Below are 19,373 nucleotides of genomic sequence, written 5' to 3' on the forward strand. Positions count from 1 at the left end.
AACTGCTTCAGTTTCACTACATAGATTGTGATGGACTCTCTCACGGTGCTAACTCTGGAATTAAACTTGAAAGGCTGCATTATTACGGATGGCTGCAGCTGGAAATGCATTTTCACAAGGTCCACTAATTCACTGAAGGACTTAGAATTGGGCATGTTTGGGGCTGTCAGACTGAAGATGAGATTGTAAGTCTTGCTGCCACATATACTCAAAAGGATTACTTCCAGCATTTCCCCTGCAGTAATATTGTTCGCTACGAAATAAAAACCAAGGTGCTCTACATACTCGCTCCAGTCTTCCATAGTTGCATTCTTTGAGTTGATTCTGTCAAGGAATGGCATGACTGGTAAGTAGTTTTTTCTTTTTTTCTTAAGATTCAATGCATTCATGTTAAAAAGGTGAGGTGCAGCGTCTGAGCTATTTTATCCTTGTCACCAAATGTAATAACTTGACGTAGTGGACAGCTTTCAACAAGAAACAGATAAACTTTATTACAGTGTGCCTTTCAGATGTTACGTGCTTGAACAGGATCCTTGACAGGAAGCCCCGCCTCCCCGGCTTACCCACACTTAGGGCTCATTGGTCGGAGCCTCCAAGAACATCACATGACCCTTGATAGACAGTAGGAGAGGCTATACCTTCAATTACAACACTCTCCTTGTTGCACTGGTGCTGAATCAACCTCATGGTAGTGAGGGAATGCTGGGCTGTTGAAAATGCCACCTTTCAGATTATATTTTAAAGCAAGGTCCTATCTCCCCTCACAGACAGATGCAAAATTTAAACCCTTATCACTTAAAATGTACTCCTTTTACCTTATCTTACTTCCAAACTGTAGGACTTCATATTTCTCTGAAATGAAATGCAATTGCCACATATCTGTCCATCCTGCCAGTCTCTACATGTTCTCCTGCAGTCTTTCACAGTCCTAATTATGATTTGGCACACCTCACATTTAAGAGTTATTATTGAGGCACAAAAGAATCATTGAGAGCAAGATAGATATACAGGGAGACAAAATGTGAAACTTCCAATAAGAAAATGTTAAGAGTTATTTTTAATGACCAGTATTGTAACATAAATATGAGGCAGGATTAACTCCCCAACCCATCATCTCAAATAACATTAGAACATTGCGAATTTTACTATTACAGCTTTAGTTTATTTTCTAACAACATGTCAGGGAAACCCTTTGAGTAATATAGCATCTTAGCGTCAGTGGTATTATTGTACTTTTCTGTATATAAATTTGGTGAGTGCATATTTTCCAGCATACCTAGAAGAAACAGCATAGATCCTGTTCAACTCTTTCCAGCCTTTTATACCTCTGGGCATGCAAAGATTTTAAAAAACCAGTAGGTCTCCTGATTCACTGAGAGAACTGGAATCAACATATTTACCACAGCTGAAATACAGCTAAGCAGGTTAAGTAGGAATGTCATACCTGTGGCATTAAGGTGTTCAGGGCTGAAAAGATTAATGTGGGCCTGGGGAAACAGTGCAGCTCACATGATGATCCAAAGGGACTCATATGACTAGTAGTAGTCTGAATGGAGATAGCTTATGGCTTGGACCGAAGAAGCCTGCTGTCTTATATATCTGTACATAGATATTTACCTGGCAGGGGAAAGACCTTCATCGCGCTTCTGCCAGGGAAAGAGCAATGGCTATAACCAGTCGAACTCCTTACCATGGGGTACCTAACACCATCCGAGTCATGGTGAAGGGCAGCGAGCAAGGAACAGGAATGGATAGGACCTTCTTCACCAAGAGGATCCTATTCAAGCTGTGTGGTTTCGAGGCTGCGGAGATCTAATGCCTACAGGATTTCCCCAGCGCTGGATTTTTTGGTGACTTTCAAGCAAGTGGCAGCTTGTGTCAAACTCCTGAAGGTGTTTGAGGAAAAGAAAGACCTGCCAGAAATGAAGATCCTGACGGCGGAGCCACTCTTTGCTCTGCCGTTGCAATGAGAACGGGTAGCGACAGTGCATCTGTACAACCCCTTCGTCCCTGTCGCTGACGTGCTCACCTTCCTTACCAGGTACTTTCATAAGGTTGGGAGCTGCACCGCAGTTAGAGATGATTTGTGGATCTGGACATGTAAACACCAGGTTAAGGTTACGCTCAAGACCGACAGTAAGGGAGCCGTCTTCCACCCCCCTTCCAGATTCGCTATCGGGGGAAGCCGTGGTTACCTTGTCTATGCTGGGCAACCCAAACTTTGTCGCTCATGCGGCAAATCTGGTCATGTGGCAGCCAACTGCAGTGCCGTCCTCTACAAGAACTGCAAACAGGAAGGGCACCAGACAAAAGATTGTAAACAGGCTAAATGCTGCAACCTGTGTGGCAAGGCAAGTCACCTCTACAAGACCTGCCCCAAACGTTGCCTCACTTATGCACAGACAGCCAAAGCCAATGAGGGGGAAGCAGAAGAAATGCCTCGTGTCACTCCAACTACCAAGGCCCCCAGGGGGAACAACGGGACAAAGGAGGACACAGAGAGAGACAAGGTGGAAGAAAAGATTGGGGCAATGGACGGCCAATCAACAGCACTGCCCCCTGAACCTCCCACTTCTCAGGAGAGCGAATCAACGGAGGAGGAGGAGGCAGCAGTGGGAAAGCAGCAGGGGGAGTGGCAACTGGTGAAGAGAGCCAAAAGGAAGAAGGGGCTAAAAAGAAACCAAGCCACTTCCCAGACAAGAGTCAAGAGACGTCTCCTATCCGACACGGATAACAAGAGTAGTAGCTCTTCGGACGAAGAAGGGCCAGGGCAGCGCCAACAGAAGAAGCGGCAAAAAGCTAGGGAGTTGGAGGATGAGACACCCGAGCTCCAGAACATTGGAGACAATGAGGAGACTAGCGCACCCCAACTTTGCCCACAACCCGAAGAGGCCAGTGTACCACAACCCCAGGAATCTGGGAGCAGTGAGGCGCTCAGCGCACCCCAGCTCCGGGAAGCCGGGAGCAGCAACGCCCCAGAGGGGGAGAGGATTGGAGAAGCTTCTCCAACAGAGGACATTTCAAACCCCGCTCTCTGCACGGACCACCAGATGCCACCCGAGCAGAACACCGCCAATGGGGAGGTTCAGGACGCTTTCCTCAGCCCATCCAAAGTGAAGCAATTTGAGCACACTACGGGCATGAAGGAGCGGACCAAAGGTCTGGAACTCTCAGAGACAACAGGTTTGGTAAGCAACTAACTGCTTTAAACATCAAGAGGTTTTTCGTCCTCAAAGGCACCCAGAAAGCTAGAAAGGAACAGAGGGAAATGTCCTGACTCCAGAAAAACATGTAGAATCTGCTCCGGCTGCAGTCGATGGGGGTCGATGTCAAGGAACAACTCCAAGAGGTGAAGAGCCAGCAAGCCTCGCTCTTTGCCTCGGAGGCCTCCAAGATCATCTTCCGTTCCAGAGTCCGCTCCGTGGAGCAGGACGAGACATGCTCACGTTTCTTCTTCCAAAAGGTACACAGAGAGAGCTCTGTGATTAGCAGCCTGAAGGAAGAAGATGGCTCAGTAAAGTCATCACAGTCCGACATTTTGAGGATCAGCAAATCCTTTTATGCCGGATTGTATGACGTGAAGCCCACATATAGCACGGCTTCCCAGTCCTTCCTGTCCTCTATCACGGAGGTCTTAGACGACAGTACACGGGAGAATCTGGACAAAGCGCTAACTCCTGACGAACTGAATAAGGCCCTTGAGTCCTTTGAGAAGAGTAAAACTCCCGGAAGCGACGGCTTGCCAGTGGAGTTGTTTTCGGCTCTGTGGGACTGGATCGGTCCAGACCTGCTAGAAGTGTACAAGAGTATGCGCCTGGCCGGCACAATGTCAGAATCCATGAGGAAAGGCATTATCACCCTCATCTACAAGCACAAGGGGGAAAGGGAGGAAATTAGAAATTGACGACCCATTTCACTGTTGAATGTGGACTATAAGATTCTGTCCAAGGTCATCGCCAATCGGGTCAAATCCGCTCTGGAATTGGTGATTCACCCTGACCAGACCTGCACTGTGCCGGGCAGGAAGTTCTCTGACAGCCTTGTGCTGCTCAGGGATACGATTAACTATGTGCAGGAAAGGGGTGTGGACACCTGCCTCATTAGCCTGGATTAGGAGAAGGCCTTTGACAGAATATCGCACACCTACATGGTGGATGTGCTCTCCAAAATGGGGTTTGGTGAGGGAATTCGCAATTTGATCCAACTGCTCTACACTAACATCAGTAGTGCAGTCTCAATCAATGGGTGGAAATCAGATAGCTTTCCTATTAAATCTGGAGTCAGGCAGGGCTGCCCTCTCTCGCCTGTTCTTTTCGTGTGTTGCATAGAACACTTTGCTGAGCCCATCAGGAAGGATCCGGGCATAAGAGGAGTGACGATCCCAGGCAGTGGAGGCACTCAGATCAAAGTCTCCCTGTACATGGACGATGTCGCCGTTTTCTGCTCGGATCCGCTGTCGGTGCACAGACTTATCCACATCTGCGACCAGTTCGAACTGGCCTCGGGAGCCAAGGTAAATCGTGGGAAGAGCGAGGCCATGTTCTTTGGAAACTGGGCTGAGCGATCCTTTGTCCCCTTCACTGTCAGGGCTGACGGCCTGAAGGTGCTGGGGATATGGTTCGGAGGGACCAGGGCACGCGTTAGAAACTGGAAGGAGCGAGTGTCTATGGTGAAAAGGAAACTGGGCATGCGGGAAGGACACTCCCTCTCCATTGCGGGTAAGAACCTGGTCATCAGGTGTGAGGCACTCTCGCTGTTGCTGTACGTGGCGCAGGTCTGGCCCATTCCACACTCCTGTGTGGTGGCGATCACCCGAAGCATTTTCCACTTTGTCTGGAGGTCGAAAATGGATCGTGTCCGCAGGGACACGATGTACAAGCCTCTAGATAAAGGGGGAAAAAACGTGCCCAACATCGCCCTCATACTGATGGCCACCTTTGTGTGCGGCTGCATCAAACGGTGCGTAGACCCTCAGTATGCAAACACCAAGTGTCACTACATGCTGAGGTTCTACCTGTCCCCAGTGTTACGAAGGATGGGTCTGGCCACGCTGCCACGGAACGCTCCAAGTAGTTGGACCGTGCCGTACCACCTGTCCCTCATGGGAAAATTTACGCAGAGAAACACCTTTGACCACAAGTCCATCAGGCAGTGGTCGGCACGTAACGTCTTAAAGGCCCTGAGGGAAAAGGAGAGGGTGGATCCTGTGGGATGGTTCCCTGAGCAGACTGACAAAGTCATTTGGCAGAATGCCTCATCGCCAGAACTTTCCAACAAGCACCAAGATGTAGCTTGGCTGGAGGTGAGAAAGGCCCTCCCTGTAAGATCCTTCCTACATGCCAGGAGTCTCACCCCCTCTGCACGTTGCCCTCGAGGTGGCTGTGGTGGGGAAGAGACCATTGTTCACCTCCTTGTAGATTGTGTCTTTGCAAAGAAGGTCTGGAGAGAGATGCAGTTGGTTTCTGTCGAGGTTCATCCCGAGCAGTTCTGTGACAGAGGACTCTGTGCTCTACGGGCTGTTCCCAGGGACACACACCGAGACAAACATCAACTGCAGCTGGAGGATCATCAACTCGGTGAAAGACGCTCTTTGGTCTGCCCGAAACCTGTTGGTTTTCCAGTGCAAAGAGTTGTCCCCGACCGAGTGTTGCAGACTTACACATTCCAAGGTCCAGGACTACATGCTGAGGGATACAGTTAAGCTTGGGGCAGCCACCACAAAGGCGCAATGGGGAAGGGTCGCTGCCTAAGACCTTTCTGCCACAGTGCACTGAGGGACTGGGAACTGTAAAGAGCCCCTCAGGCTGTACAGCTTAAAATGAATGTCTGCCAATGATTGTAGTATTCATTGTTTGTACGATACACCTTGTGATTCATGTTGTAAAAGTTGAACCTGATTGTATTTTTGTAATGGTGATTTTGAAATGGTTCGAAATGTTTTTGAGGATTTATGAATAAAGTATATTTTTGCAAAAAAAAAATACATAGATATTTTCTACAATAAATAGTTACTATTCAGACTCTATGCCTCTGAACCTCTTCCTTAGACAATCACAGCAACATACAACAATACCTACTGTTAACGCACAAGGTTACTGCCTAAAAGTGTGACGGCGTTTCTCAGTTCTTGGGCACCACGTCCAAAGCATGACCATATTTAGCTCTCAAAGAGTCAAAGGCAGTGTTAGAAAAATCGGCCCAGATTTTTGCCGGATCAGAGAGCCTCTCCACCATGGCGAAAATCCAGGAATTCTAAGCCCTGCCCCTGAACACAGCATGAACCATCATCACAGGTGTGGGAGTGAAGCTGGGCCAGGGTTTGCGCATGCGTGGTTCGCAGAAGCAGCTGGTCATTTAAATCATCAACTGCCTCTACTGAAGCGGGATTTTGGAAGACCAGGAGTGTGAAACCTGGAGTGTGCCCATTAGAGCAGGTAAGAGGGGATCTGAACTTGGCGGATTTGCTTGGATAGCCAGGATATCCCTTTGGAGGGGTTAAGCTACCCTTTTGAATCTGGTCCCGGGACACCTTTCGGAGAGATAAGGCACCTTTTGGGATTGTTAAAAGTAAACATGATTGTGCTTAAAAAATGCGTAAACTCATTGGAATTGTCAAGTTGTCAAAGAACTGCCAAGCTGTCAAGGAATTGTCCATGCATAGTAGGTGAGTTGGCATGGAGGGGTTAATTGTAGAGGGTGGTGGATTGGGGCATGCATTGACATGACTTGGCATTAAGCTGGCATAGGAGCTATAAAGGGCCATGAGGATATGGGGGCGCAGATAGTATGAAGGACAATGGGGGTGGGTAGAGGCACATTGGTTTACATAGTGAGTATCGGGGCAATGGGAAGCAGGTAGAGGGGCATGGATTGGCCTTGGGCATATGAGGGGCCATGGAGAGTGGGTGGGGAGGTATGGGGTGACATAGGTTGACAGGGATGAGGCATGGTGAATGTGTGGGGGATGGCGGGGGTGAGGGCTGAGGACTAGAGGGCTGTTTATTGTTTTATTATTTAATTCAACACAGTGCCGGACCACAGAGGTAGGTCTTCTGCCCAGTCCACTTCCCCACCCTGCAGCCTCTGCACACATTTCACAGGCAGTGGGCCCAACCTCTAATCCAGCCTGTCCCTGCGGAATGCAAATCCGACCTGCAGGTGGCCATTTCTAAAGGTCGGATTCACAGATCCAGGAATTCTCTCATCTCTGCATCACCCGGGAGTGAAAATCTGGTCCTTGGTCAGTGATGCAAATACAAGATAAGTTGCAATACATTGGAGTTTACAGAATTTGTTTGCTTTCACTAAAATACTTCTCTATTTATCAACAAAAAATAATGGCAAACTATGGGAGAAGAAAGAAAAGAGTAAAACAATTTTTCAGACATAAAATTATCACCCACATTTACAGAACGGATTGCTGAAGTCTGATTTCTTACCTATACAGGAAGGTAGCATATTGTCCCAGGCCCTGCGATCTCCAGTTAAGCAAGTTAGCGCAGAGTCCCCACGCAAAGTGTACCCAGGATTACAATCAAAGACAACAGTGGTCCCAGCAAAATGTCCCTCATCCTGGATCTTATAGCCAAATTGTGGCATCCCTGGATCTTCACACTTAATCAGTTCAAAGCCTGCCAAAAAAACAAATTGGACATTACTTGGGGCTGAGAATACAATTTTTGTAGGAAGTAAAATTATTCAGTTTTGGCTTGGTTAAAAAGAAAATGTGGTGAATACAATGTTCTCCTTGCAGGACTAAATACCATGACATTGTCCATCCAAGTTTATCAAGTAATAATCTACAGTTAATAACTAGAAAGATAAACAATGTCATTTTACATTATTATTTCAATTTTATGAAGTATCCCTGTGTTCTTAGAAATGACTCAGCTGAGTCCATGGGTTGCTGACTTAATTGGAATTTGTTCACCTGGAACAACAGGAAAATTAGATTAAACCTCGCTTGTCGCTACTAACTGCTGCATTAACTATAAATACCTGGTTTCTTGAACAGATACATTATTAAACTACATATTTGAAAACTGCTCAAAGTCAATCAGGAACAAGTCAAAAAATAAATACAAAGTTTACAATGGCACCACCTGTGACTCCAATACAATCAGCATATCCCAGCCGATGGCTACAGAAACAAGCAATTGGAATGCGGGATCAATTGGCTGCATGAGGTAGAGATGGAAATAATATTTCATCGATTAATTTTGTACTCCTCAATTTGGGGGCCTGTCACTGCTGAGGACACATTGTATTCTTTGAAACTACATTTGTCCTGGTGTCATCATTAACACTTCCTCAATCAGAATACCAAGGCTTAGATCTGCTCCTCTGCTTCATCACAACAATGGGCTCAAGACTGCACTCCACGTTCGAAGAGCACACTTGACCAACACTTAGATCTGGACAGGAGCAATACCTTGCAGGATGTTAGAGTCAGATTGACAATTTAGTGTCACTTAATGAATTGGGTTGGGGGTGGGAGGATTTTTATATCGTGGTCTCATTGGAAAAAGACTGAGGCCGGAATTTTCCAGCCCCATTAGCATCAAGTGTCATAGCTCGGTGCGGTGGGAGGCTGCAGGGGGAGAGGAAACTAATTTGTGACTGTCTGCACCATCCATCAATGGCAGACCGCGTTTCCTGCCGCCATACATCGGGAATATTATTTTAGAACATTTGCATCTAATTATAAGCCCTGCTCGCCGGAATTATCCCTCCACATCACATTTACCACCCGTCAGCGTGACTTCAGAAGGACGTGCTTCATGACTATCTTTAAAAAGCATGCACCTACCAAACAGAACTTCAAGGTGAGTGAACATAACCTCGCACAGCACTCACGAGCATCACCTGTAGGACATCAAGGAGGAAGTGCTACGCATTTGCAGCTGGCACAGGCAAGTCGCTTTTTCCTGGCTGGATTTCAGTGCAGTGCCGGAGCAAGGCAGCACATATGGAAAGAAATACTCGAGCACATGCTGGGAAGGGTGGGGGGAGGGGGTGTGTCAGGGAAGTGGCCACACACTTGGAAAAGCTTGTCAAAAGTGAGCATTCTTCCACAGCTGAGATTGCTCAGCAGCAGCTCCATTGACACGCTTGGACTTGGGCCTCTGAAGCTTTTCTGCCCACTCAAGCAACACAAAAGCATGGAAGAGCCACCGAATGCTCCAGAGCTTTTCACCTCTTGGGCGCAGACTGCAATTAATGGGTGTTTTACAGGGTAACAAAGCAATTGGCAGACTGGGTAAGTTGTAAAATCTCCTTGGAAAGATGGCCATGGCGCAGTCACTGGTGGAGGCGCTCACAGCCCCTTAATAAATGTCTTTATTAAGGTTTGGGCCAGTATCCTTCAAGCTAACAGCGCAACCTTGCGATATGGTTTTGGAGAATGCCTGCACATGAGCAGAGAGCACAACATGCAGTCCAATGGCCGAAGCTGCCGCCAATCAGTCAAGTGGAGGGGGGTGGAGGTGGGTGGGGTTTTGGAAAGCCAATGAACGCACTACACACTGGCCATCCAAATGGTGGCCAGCACTTTCCTGCATGCGTGAAGCAACCTTCAGATTTAACTGAGAGAACTTCTTGGTACACCCATGCGAACCCATGCATGCTTGGTACACCCATGCTAACCCGTCTCTCTCATTGATCCTGCTGGAGGAGAACATCAGGATCATGGAGCCTGGTGATTTAGCAGTATGCCTCATGGCTTACAGAGACCAGAGAAGAAGAGGAGAGCGGCCAAGGTGCTTGGCACAACAAAGGGAGGAGTACCTCCCTCTAGATGAAGGGGTGGCAGGGCCTGCTTCATATGCAGCTGAAGATCCACAGCAAGCCATCACTTGTAGGTGCCTCACTAGACCCAGGGTCTATAGATGCTGCTTGTCATTCCTGCAGATGACCGAGAACCAGTGTCTCCGAAAACTGTGTGCCTAGGGAATTGGTCAGTCACATATGTCAACTGTTGCAGGAAAGTGAGGTTCTGGTACCTCGACAGGTCCGGTGGAGCACTGCAATACAGTCCTCAGAGAGTATCGCACATCATCATGGCTTGCTGTGCGCGACACAACCAGGTGCTGCATAGGATAGAGGACCTGGCTAAGGAGGAAATGGAGGAGCTGCACATATCCTCTGGTGAGGGGAACGTCAAACGGGATGACAATGATGAGGTCCTCAAAGGTGAGGATGCCAGTGATGAGACTATTGCACTGGCCAAACGAGGCAAGCGCGCTTGGCAGGCCTGCGTAGCTGCAAGATTCGTGGAGGATGATGACGAGATGCAGTGAGGGCAGTCCTGACATCCTCAACTTGCATCAGTGAACCTTTGACTCCTGTGTGGCTAATGCCAGTGCACAAACCCTCAGTGCCCAGCTCATGTCATGGAGATGCAGCGAAGGCCCTAATAGTCACTAGATTCCAGGACGATGATGATAACATGCAATGAGGACACTCCACATATCTTCACATAGCTTCTGTGAACGTCTGACTCCTGTCTGTCTGAGGGCAGCTCACTTGCGCTCTGTGATCAGGGCCATATCATGAAAACGCGGTCTTGAAAATTTGCACCTGATCCTCGGTCAGCTTTCAGCACCTGATCCCTTCAGGAGCACAACGTCACTGCTCACAGATGCTGAAGAGCAAAAGGTGCTGAGAGCACACAGAGAGAATGACGGAACTCTGTGACGCCTGCCCACAACATTCTGGCAGCAATGACAAGCACCATCGAGATGCAGGCATCACTAATGTGTCCATTGAGGGTGAAGCTGGACCATCACTTTGGTCTGAAGGTTATACATGGCACAGGAAAGAGGCCCTGGACTGAGACACTAGCATTTAGCTTGTGAAGGAACCAAGGTTTCACATCAGGGTGATACGAACAATGCTCATCAGAACATGGAGCCTTAGGGAAGGAGGCATCCTTGGGAGTGTACTTCCGATAGTCAATATTAAATACAAGTGATTAACATCTGTACCAAGGCTGTACAACCACATCAGTTTAGCCTTCCTATTCCTGCCTCTACATCTAGGTGCTCCCCTGGAATCCACAGCGAATGTGGAGGCAACCTGCTGACTGCTATGCCCAGTCAGTCATGACCTTGGTGGACATATTCTTGAAGCCTGAGACCTGGAGGGCCCCAGCCAGCTTTTGGAGTTCTGCTATGTGGTAGTGGCAGTGGCAGCCTCCTTGGCTTGTAGAGCTGGAGCTGTTGGGGTCACAGGAAAAGGGGATGGGCCGGAGTCTCCTGGAATCACCAGGGTGGATGGCCTTGGCATGTGCACCTGCGGATGCTCCTCCCTATGGGTGCCCAAGGGTCCCTGGCAGACTCCTTGAGGAGAAGGGAAGGCTGGAGTGAGATCGAGCTGCCCCGCACCCCTCTGGAGTTGACACTGTTGGAGGCTAACTATGGCGTCAGTGATGGATTTCAGCCCACGCAACAGTACAGAACAGGTGTCAGGATCAAAGTCTCCATGGTGGCTGCCTTCCTGCCAGTGTTGACCTCAGTGCATTGGCATGCTGGCGCTATCACTCAGACTGAAGGGGGACAGACTCCTCCATCGTGCCATGCAATCTGAGGAGTGCAGTAGGCGTCCCTTCCTGATGATCCCAAGGTTGCCTTTGCAGCTCCAGCAACTGAAGTATGACCAAGTCCAGAGGCTCCTCATCTGACTCAGACTCAGCAGATTTCTGTCCTCCAGCAGTCCTCCAAGTGCCAGAAATCTTGAAAGTCCCTGCTGCCGCCTACTGTGGATCACACAGTGAGAAGTGCTCACCAGGTTGTGACCCCATGGCTACTCTAGAACCAGGTCCTACTGAGGTGTATGTCTCTGTGCCAAAAGACGATGAATGATCTCCTCTGTTTGACCAGGGTAAGTCCTTCTTCTCATCACTTTCAACGCTCACACTCACAAACCCATCACACTTCCACAGGGATCTCACCCACTGCCAGTTCACAGGACATCATGGTGGAGGAATGCATGATGTCAAGCTCCTCGCACACTTTGAAAATAGAGTCATCCATCTGGCTGGCAACGACCTCCTCATGTGAAAGCAAGGGGAGATAATTTGTACGTGGCAAGGGACTGTGGAACAGGACACATCATTCACAGAGTGGTTGTCTGATGGATGTCACACTGCTGGATCCTCACTTGATTGAGCACCACCATCAGCACAGGAACAGTCCAGATTGTTGCTGGCCAGCTAGATGACTCTATTTTCAAAGTGTGTGAGGAGCTTGGCGTAATGTATTCCTCCACAAGTCTGTAGCCTTTCTCTTTTGTTGGGTGCCAGCTTGTCCTGCATGAAGACAAATGGAGAGAATGTAAGCAGGTCATCTGCCAGGCCAGATGAGAAGGAAGCCTGTCATGTATGGGTGGTGAGTAGTGCCATGGATGGGATGAGGATACGATCCGCAGGGCAGATGAAGGTACGTGTGAGAGAGTGAATGGTGATGGCCCGTGAACTGGCAGTGAGTGAGATCCCTGTGGAAGTGTGATGGGTTTGAGAGAGTGAGAGTTGAGAGTGATGAGCAGAGTGACTTACCCTGGTGGAACGGAGGAGATCATTCATCCTCTTTCGGCACTGGGTGCTGTCCGCTTTTGCAGGGCATTGGCACTGACCACCACTGCCACTGCCTCCCATACCGGATTGCTCACCTTGCTTGCTGGTCTTCACCCAGAGCAGGGAGAAGAGGACTTCACGATGTGCCTCCACTCCATCTAGTAGGCACCCAAGGGAGGTGCCGCTAAATTTGGGGGCAGCATGTGTCCTCCCTTTGGCAGGAATGACTTTGCAATAACTTCCAATGCTTTCGAGAGAGCTAGATCTGTGCAGGGGTATCTTTTAAATATGGCACCCAGATTACTGACGGCCTGAGATGATGGCAGGACGGGTGAATCAGAGTACCCCCCGCCAGCGGTTCGGCGTGTTTCTTGGGAATGCATTATTAATTAGGCGGGATGCAGCGGGAATGAGACGATATGGCGTGAAAACCCACCATGGCAGCCAGTGGGTAAAACGTCCTTTTTCCCGCCTGGTACTGAATTTTTTGAAAATCTGAGAGCTTTCCACCCTGCGAGCAATTAAACTCTTTGGCATGAGAACTCAACTTTTCTCATTTATAACAACTCTCATTAACTGGCACCTTTAACATTGTAGTTTATATGGTAATTACAGATTTTTAAAAATATTCATTCATAGGATGTGAGCATCCATCCTAGCTAGGCCACATTTATTGCTCCCTCTTTAATTGCTCTTGAGATGGTGGTGGTAAGCTGCCTTCTTCAACAACCATAAATCTATATGGTCTATGTACAACTACAGTGCTGGTAGGGAGTTCCAGGATTTTGACCAAGCAAAAGTGAAGCAATGGTGATACAGATCCAAGTCAGGATGGTGTGGACTTGGAGGGGAGTTTGCAGGTGGTGGTGTCCCATATTGAGGATCCTGTGCAATTCTTCATACAAGCCCCTGTGTACCCTCTCCAATGGACGTAAAAGATCCTGTGGCACTATTTCGAAGAGAAGCAGGAGAGTTATCCCAGTGTCCTGGTTAAAATTTATCCCTCAGTCAACATCATTAAAACAGATTATCTGGTCATTCTTTGTGGGACTGTGGTTTCCCACATTGCAAAAGTAAGTACGGGCAGGATTTTCAGTTCGGCAAGTGGATGCACACCTGACAAGCATGAGTGTGGAATAGCGGGCGATGATTTCGGGCGAGCGTCCCGAAGTCATTGTGCACTCGTGTGATATTTCAGTCGGCAGGCGCATGCAGGAGTCGGCAGTGCGCCCGCTGACAATTAGGAGGGCTGATGAGCCCATTAATCAGTTAATTAAAGTGAAGCTTCACTTGCCCGTCCAAGGTTACAGTTGGCGGTGGGCGAATAGGCCATGCGGCCTTTGCATTTTTGCAAAACCTCATCTACAGGCGGGGATGAGGTTTCAAACAGTGATTTAATAAATGAATAACATTTTTTAAAACTCATTTTTAACCTGTCCCTGCACATGCGACAGATCACATGAGGGGACATGTTTTCTCTATTTTTGAAATATTTACCTTTAATGTGAAAAATCTTCAGCTCCCTGAAGCAGCTCTGTGGATTCAGGGAGCTTTCACTGAGCATGCGCACACTTCAGTGCTCACGCTCCTCCCGCCCACACTCCGGCAGCGCTGAGGTTGTCAGCGCGTGTCGGGGCCTGATCGTAGGTGGCGGACCATTGTGGGGCCGCTCCCAGGCCTGCTCGTCCGACCAGGAGAAAATTCTCCCCTATATTTCAAAAGTACTTCTTTGGCTGCAAAATGCTTTGAGACATCTGGTGGGTGTGAAAGGCACTACATGAATTGTCGTTCTTCATTCTTTTTTAAAAAAAATATGTTGATTACTAATTCGTTGCAACCAGGACTTGTATCCATATGTGGACTTAAAGGCCTACTAGTAGCCCCACCCCAATATCCCACTGACCCCATATCCGGTCTTTGAATGGACACAAACTTGTTTTCTGCTGTCCATCTCATTTCCCACAGGTGCTAAGTATAACCTTGACCTATTGCTCAACATGACCTCATCACCCTATGCACAAGTACCCCAGCAACAAAGAACACTTAACTAACTTTTCATTTTTCCTATTTTCAATTTATTTTTCATTATTTCAAGCGCTACCAATGCAACAAAATATTCGCTATTTAAGGGTTGCAAGGGAGCATTCCAGATGAGTTCATGTTACCTTACAATTAAAAACTTATCCTCTTAAACAGGTCCTGTCCTGACAGTAGAGCAGAAGTTTTAAACTTGGTGCTTAAATTACAAGCAGGAAAGTCCAGTTTGCCCCTCTGTAGAGTAGTACATCAGTATACCAACATCGCTTGAAACCTTCACATAAATGTATTGAATGTTTTTAACCTTTACAATTACAAAGCTCAGACAACCAAATTTTCAATGACTATCTGGTAAAAATTCAGCTTGGGTATTAGAGCAAGACGGGTGGTATTATACCAAATGCCCATTATCGGCATCAGCTGCCCAACAGTCACCTCCATCTGATAATCAGTCTTATCAAATGGTGTTGAATGTCTGATGGGCCAATTCAATGCCGCCTGTGTTGCTTCACCTCATGTGACAGATTTCTACCCCTCAGTCTCATGTTTCACCAGAGTTTTCACACCAGAAAGTGTTGAAGTATATTGCTGGGACATAGCAGAAGGAGTTGGTACTTTGCATGCACCTGTGTTGCCTGAACAACACTGAATGCCAAAAATGAAAAGCTCAATTTCCCAGCATTGACATCCTTCACCTTGATAATCAGAGAAAGGGAAATGCCACAGTGTTAAGAGTTGCAGATTCATCGCTTTACATCAGGGGATCAATAACATTCAGTATCTGCCAGAGTCTCATCACCACTATGAAGCAAGAATGATCTTCAAAGGTACGAGAACGTATGGTGCCTAATCTAACACAGTTCTTTGACCCTCCTTAATCTGACACTTACTCGAAAAAAGGAGCTCAAATCCCTTGCTTGTATTTTCTGCATTTGTGATGAACTCAAGCCACAGGCTATTTGATGTACTATTCAAAATGATATCGAGCATCTCTGATCCAGTGAAAGTACCGAGCAATCGCGAGGAGCTGTCCTTACCATCGAAAATCTGGAAATCCAAGCAAAGAAACATTATTAAAGGGTGCAAAGAGTGTATCACAGGTTGCAATTTATCTGTGTCCAGTTTACAGATCAGTTTATAGTTTCATTGCACAAAATACACAGAATATATCTTCCTCTCACAGTGCCAACCTCTTTCTTTATTAAGAATGCAACAATCAAAGGGTGATTGATCAAACTGGATTGAAGCTTTGCAACCCATGTAGCGACTACTGAGACCCATGTGACACCTGCTGCAGCTCAGGGCTGACACAACAGCCAATGTTGACAATTCGTTACAATGAGATTTACAAAGAAAGTTCCTTCAACAATTGGATCTGCCAGATACTTCACCAGCAAAACACCATTGTCTTGCCAATTTAGTTGAAACCGACATTGTATATTTTATCTATTTTCAAGATTAAAAGTTTGACATTTTACTGGAATTCTGCAGTATAAAATTATACTCAGCGTCATATTGGTGTTATCTGACTCAGAAACACTTAGAAACATACCTTCCCCACACCTTCCCCTGTCAACATTCCGTATAGACCATTCCCTCCGTGACACCTGGTCCACTCCTCTATCATCCCCAACACCTCATTCCCTTCCCACAGCACCTTCACATGCAATCGCCAGAGGTGTAACATGTGCCCTTTTACCTCCTCCCTCCTCACCGTCCAAGGTCCCAAAGCAGCAATTCACTTGCACTTCTTTCAATTTAGTCTACTGTACTCCCTGCTCAGAATGCAGTTTCCTCGACACTGGGGAGACTAAATGCAGACTGGGTGACCACTTTGTGGAACACCTTCACTTAGTCCACAAGCATGGCCCCGATCTTCCTGTCGCCTACCATTTCAATTCACCATCTTGCTCTCATGCCCACATATCTGTCCTTGGCCTGCAACAATGTTCCAGTCTTCATCTTCCAATTAGGCACTTTACAGCCTTCCAGACTTAACATTGAGTTTAACAACTTCAGGCCATGGAGCCTGTTCAACCCATTCTCCATTTTGATACAGATATCTTTTTCCCAAATCACCTCCCACCCCCAAACAGAACTAGTCTGTAACTTCTTGTATCTTGCTCTCAGACAGCATTGACCCTTGTTCTGCTATGAATACATTCTTCTGTCTGACCTTTATACCACTATTAGCTTCTGCCTTAGTCTTTAACACTACCATTGACACTCCCTTTGTCTTGTGTCCATGACATCTTTGTCAAATCTCTTCTGAGCTCCCATCTATCCCTGACCTTCTATTTTGCTCCACCTGCTCCAACCCCTCTCTTTCACAGTGTAAAACCTATCATAATTCTACCCCACTTCAGCTCAGAAGAAGGTTAACTCTGTTTCTCTCTCCATAGATGCCGTGAGACCCTCTGAGTTTTTCCAGCATTTGCTGTTTATTTATTTCAGATTTCCAACATTCACAGTATTTTACTTTTATTTTAGATATAGGTGTGTGTTCTTGAGTCTTGACTATTCCAAAGCACTACTGGCTGGTCTCCCACACTATAGCCTCTATAAACTTAAGGTCATCCAAAACTCTGCTGCACATATCTTCCTTACAACAAATTCCTGTTCACATTTCATCCCTGTGCCAATGACTTATACTAACTTCTGGCCAAGCAATATCTTGATTTTGAAATGCTCACTCTTGTTATCAAATCACTCCATGACCTTTTCCCTCCCTATTCTCTGTAATCTCTTCCTACTCTCAACCGCCCCCCCACCACCCCACCCCCCCCACCCCAACTTTCCCTTGCTCCACTAATTATGGTTTATTGTGCATCCCCAATTATAATCATTCCACCATTGGTGGCCCCATATTCAGTTGCCCAGGCCCGAAGCTCTGGCATTTCCTCCCCAAACCTCTACATCCCTCTACCTCATTTTCTTCTTTTAAGACATTCTTTAAAACTTACCTCTTAGACCAAGCATATAATCATCTGACCTAATGTCTTCTTATGTGGCTCAGTGTCATACTTTGTTTTATAATTCTCCTGTAAAACACCTTGGTGTGTTTTATTACATTATACATACTATATAAATATGTTGCTGCTGTTGTTTTGCTCAATGTGGAAGCGAGTGCATATCTCCAGCATTACATCTTTTAACTTTGAAGAGTACATGTTTTGGAAACAAAGACTGTTTTATTTTGGATGACTATCTTTGTAGTCATCAACATGAAGGATCTCAATTTCGGGAATTGAATCGTTACTGTTTTTTTGTATTTAAAGTTGGCATCAGGCATGCACAAGGGGAGCAGAAAATAGGTTAGAGGAAGAGAAAAGTTCTCTACATTCCCTTCAAAACGTGCTTTTAAGCTCAAATTTTATAGGACAAACCCTGTAACAGCAATAAAACATCTCCAACTTGCATATAAGCTAGATATCTTTGTGCTAACTGTTGCCAAAGTATCCAAAAAGATTTAGCTGGAGAGTCTCACAGCCAACTGAGAGGTAAGCTCCCAAATCACCAGTTTGTTTTGTATCTTCACACACAATTTATGTTTCCCTTTGGAGAATTGTGGGGATCTGTTGGAATGATTAGCAGGCTGATTATCAACCACGTCATGAACACTCCTTCCATGGCCAATAGGTCCTGGAGTACAACTTGAATCCAGAGTTTCTGGTTCAGAGGCAGGGCCACAAGGCCTCCTAACACATTAATCCATCCAGCCTGGAATGTTACGAGAGGTGAAAACCTCCATGTAATCTTCACCTTTGCACCTAGTGTATTACTTAATTAGAAATAATGAAATAGGAGAAGTTTTCTAGTCACTCTTGAGATGCCACTTCAGATGTAATTGTATCTATTTGTTTCTGACCACTGCTCCGATCCCACTTCAGTGGAAACAGGTGAGGACAACAGGAATGACAGGCTCACCATCTCAGTTGTTCACATGCTTAACCCAGGCTCAAGACAGATTAAGGATACTGTACGCTGTTATAATCAGCTTTAAACAAGTTTTCAAAATGAAAGCAAAATACTGCAGATGCTGGAAATCTGAAACTAAAACAAAAATTGCTAGAAAAACTCAGCAGGTCTGACAGCATCTGTGGAGAGGAAGACAGAGTTAACGTTTCTGTATGACGCTTTTTCCAGCAATTTTTGTTTTTGTTTTCAAAATTAAGAATATTTTTTAAAATCTCAGATTGAGGGAAAAGTTAAGTTTCATTTTAAATCTTACATCAAATATGATGTTGCATTTCTTTGATTCACACAGCTATTACATTATTTATAACTTGTAAAGAAATCCCCCTCAACTGAAATGATTTTGTCTTTTTCAACAATGGTGTTGGACCTAGCAAAGCTCCACCAGGGACACTTTGTAAAGAATTATTTTCAATACTGACAGGAATTGTAAGAAATGTTGTCATTTCTTGGCATTTTTACGTAGCAGCACGCTTTAAGATCCAAAAGATTCTTTCTTTTGATCACAAACTGCTTGTGTGGTTTCTAATAGTTGCCTTGGCATGAAGAACAAATTATTTCTGTATCTTAGATTAGGTTATCTACTGTACACGTCTGGGCATAGTATGTGTAGTATGCATATATGTATTATACACGTATTTATTATATGGGTAAGCAGAGCCTTGGAGACAGTTATTTATTGGTATGGAGGCAAGAGAATCATTATCGCCTATCTGTTGATTTCAGTTCTGGTGAAAGACCTACATTTCACAAATTAACCAATTTTTAATTCCCATTCCAGAATTTTAAC

At 46.2% G+C, this 19,373-nt stretch overlaps 1 protein-coding gene across 1 annotated transcript in view; it reads right to left on the reverse strand.

Annotated features, from left to right (window-relative positions):
• The window catches only part of csmd2 (CUB and Sushi multiple domains 2), a 736,338-nt gene that overhangs the window by 398,786 nt on the left and 318,179 nt on the right, over positions 1-19,373 (reverse strand). Inside the window, exons 18-19 of the mRNA XM_041212915.1 lie at positions 15,499-15,655; positions 7,440-7,631 (exon numbers count right to left, since the gene is read on the reverse strand). Coding sequence (XP_041068849.1) covers positions 7,440-7,631; positions 15,499-15,655 — 349 coding nt within the window. The remainder of the gene's footprint in view (positions 1-7,439; positions 7,632-15,498; positions 15,656-19,373) is intronic.

The sequence above is a fragment of the Carcharodon carcharias genome, chromosome 19 (assembly GCF_017639515.1).
Source record: "Carcharodon carcharias isolate sCarCar2 chromosome 19, sCarCar2.pri, whole genome shotgun sequence".
In the NCBI taxonomy this organism is placed as follows: Eukaryota; Metazoa; Chordata; class Chondrichthyes; order Lamniformes; family Lamnidae; genus Carcharodon; species Carcharodon carcharias.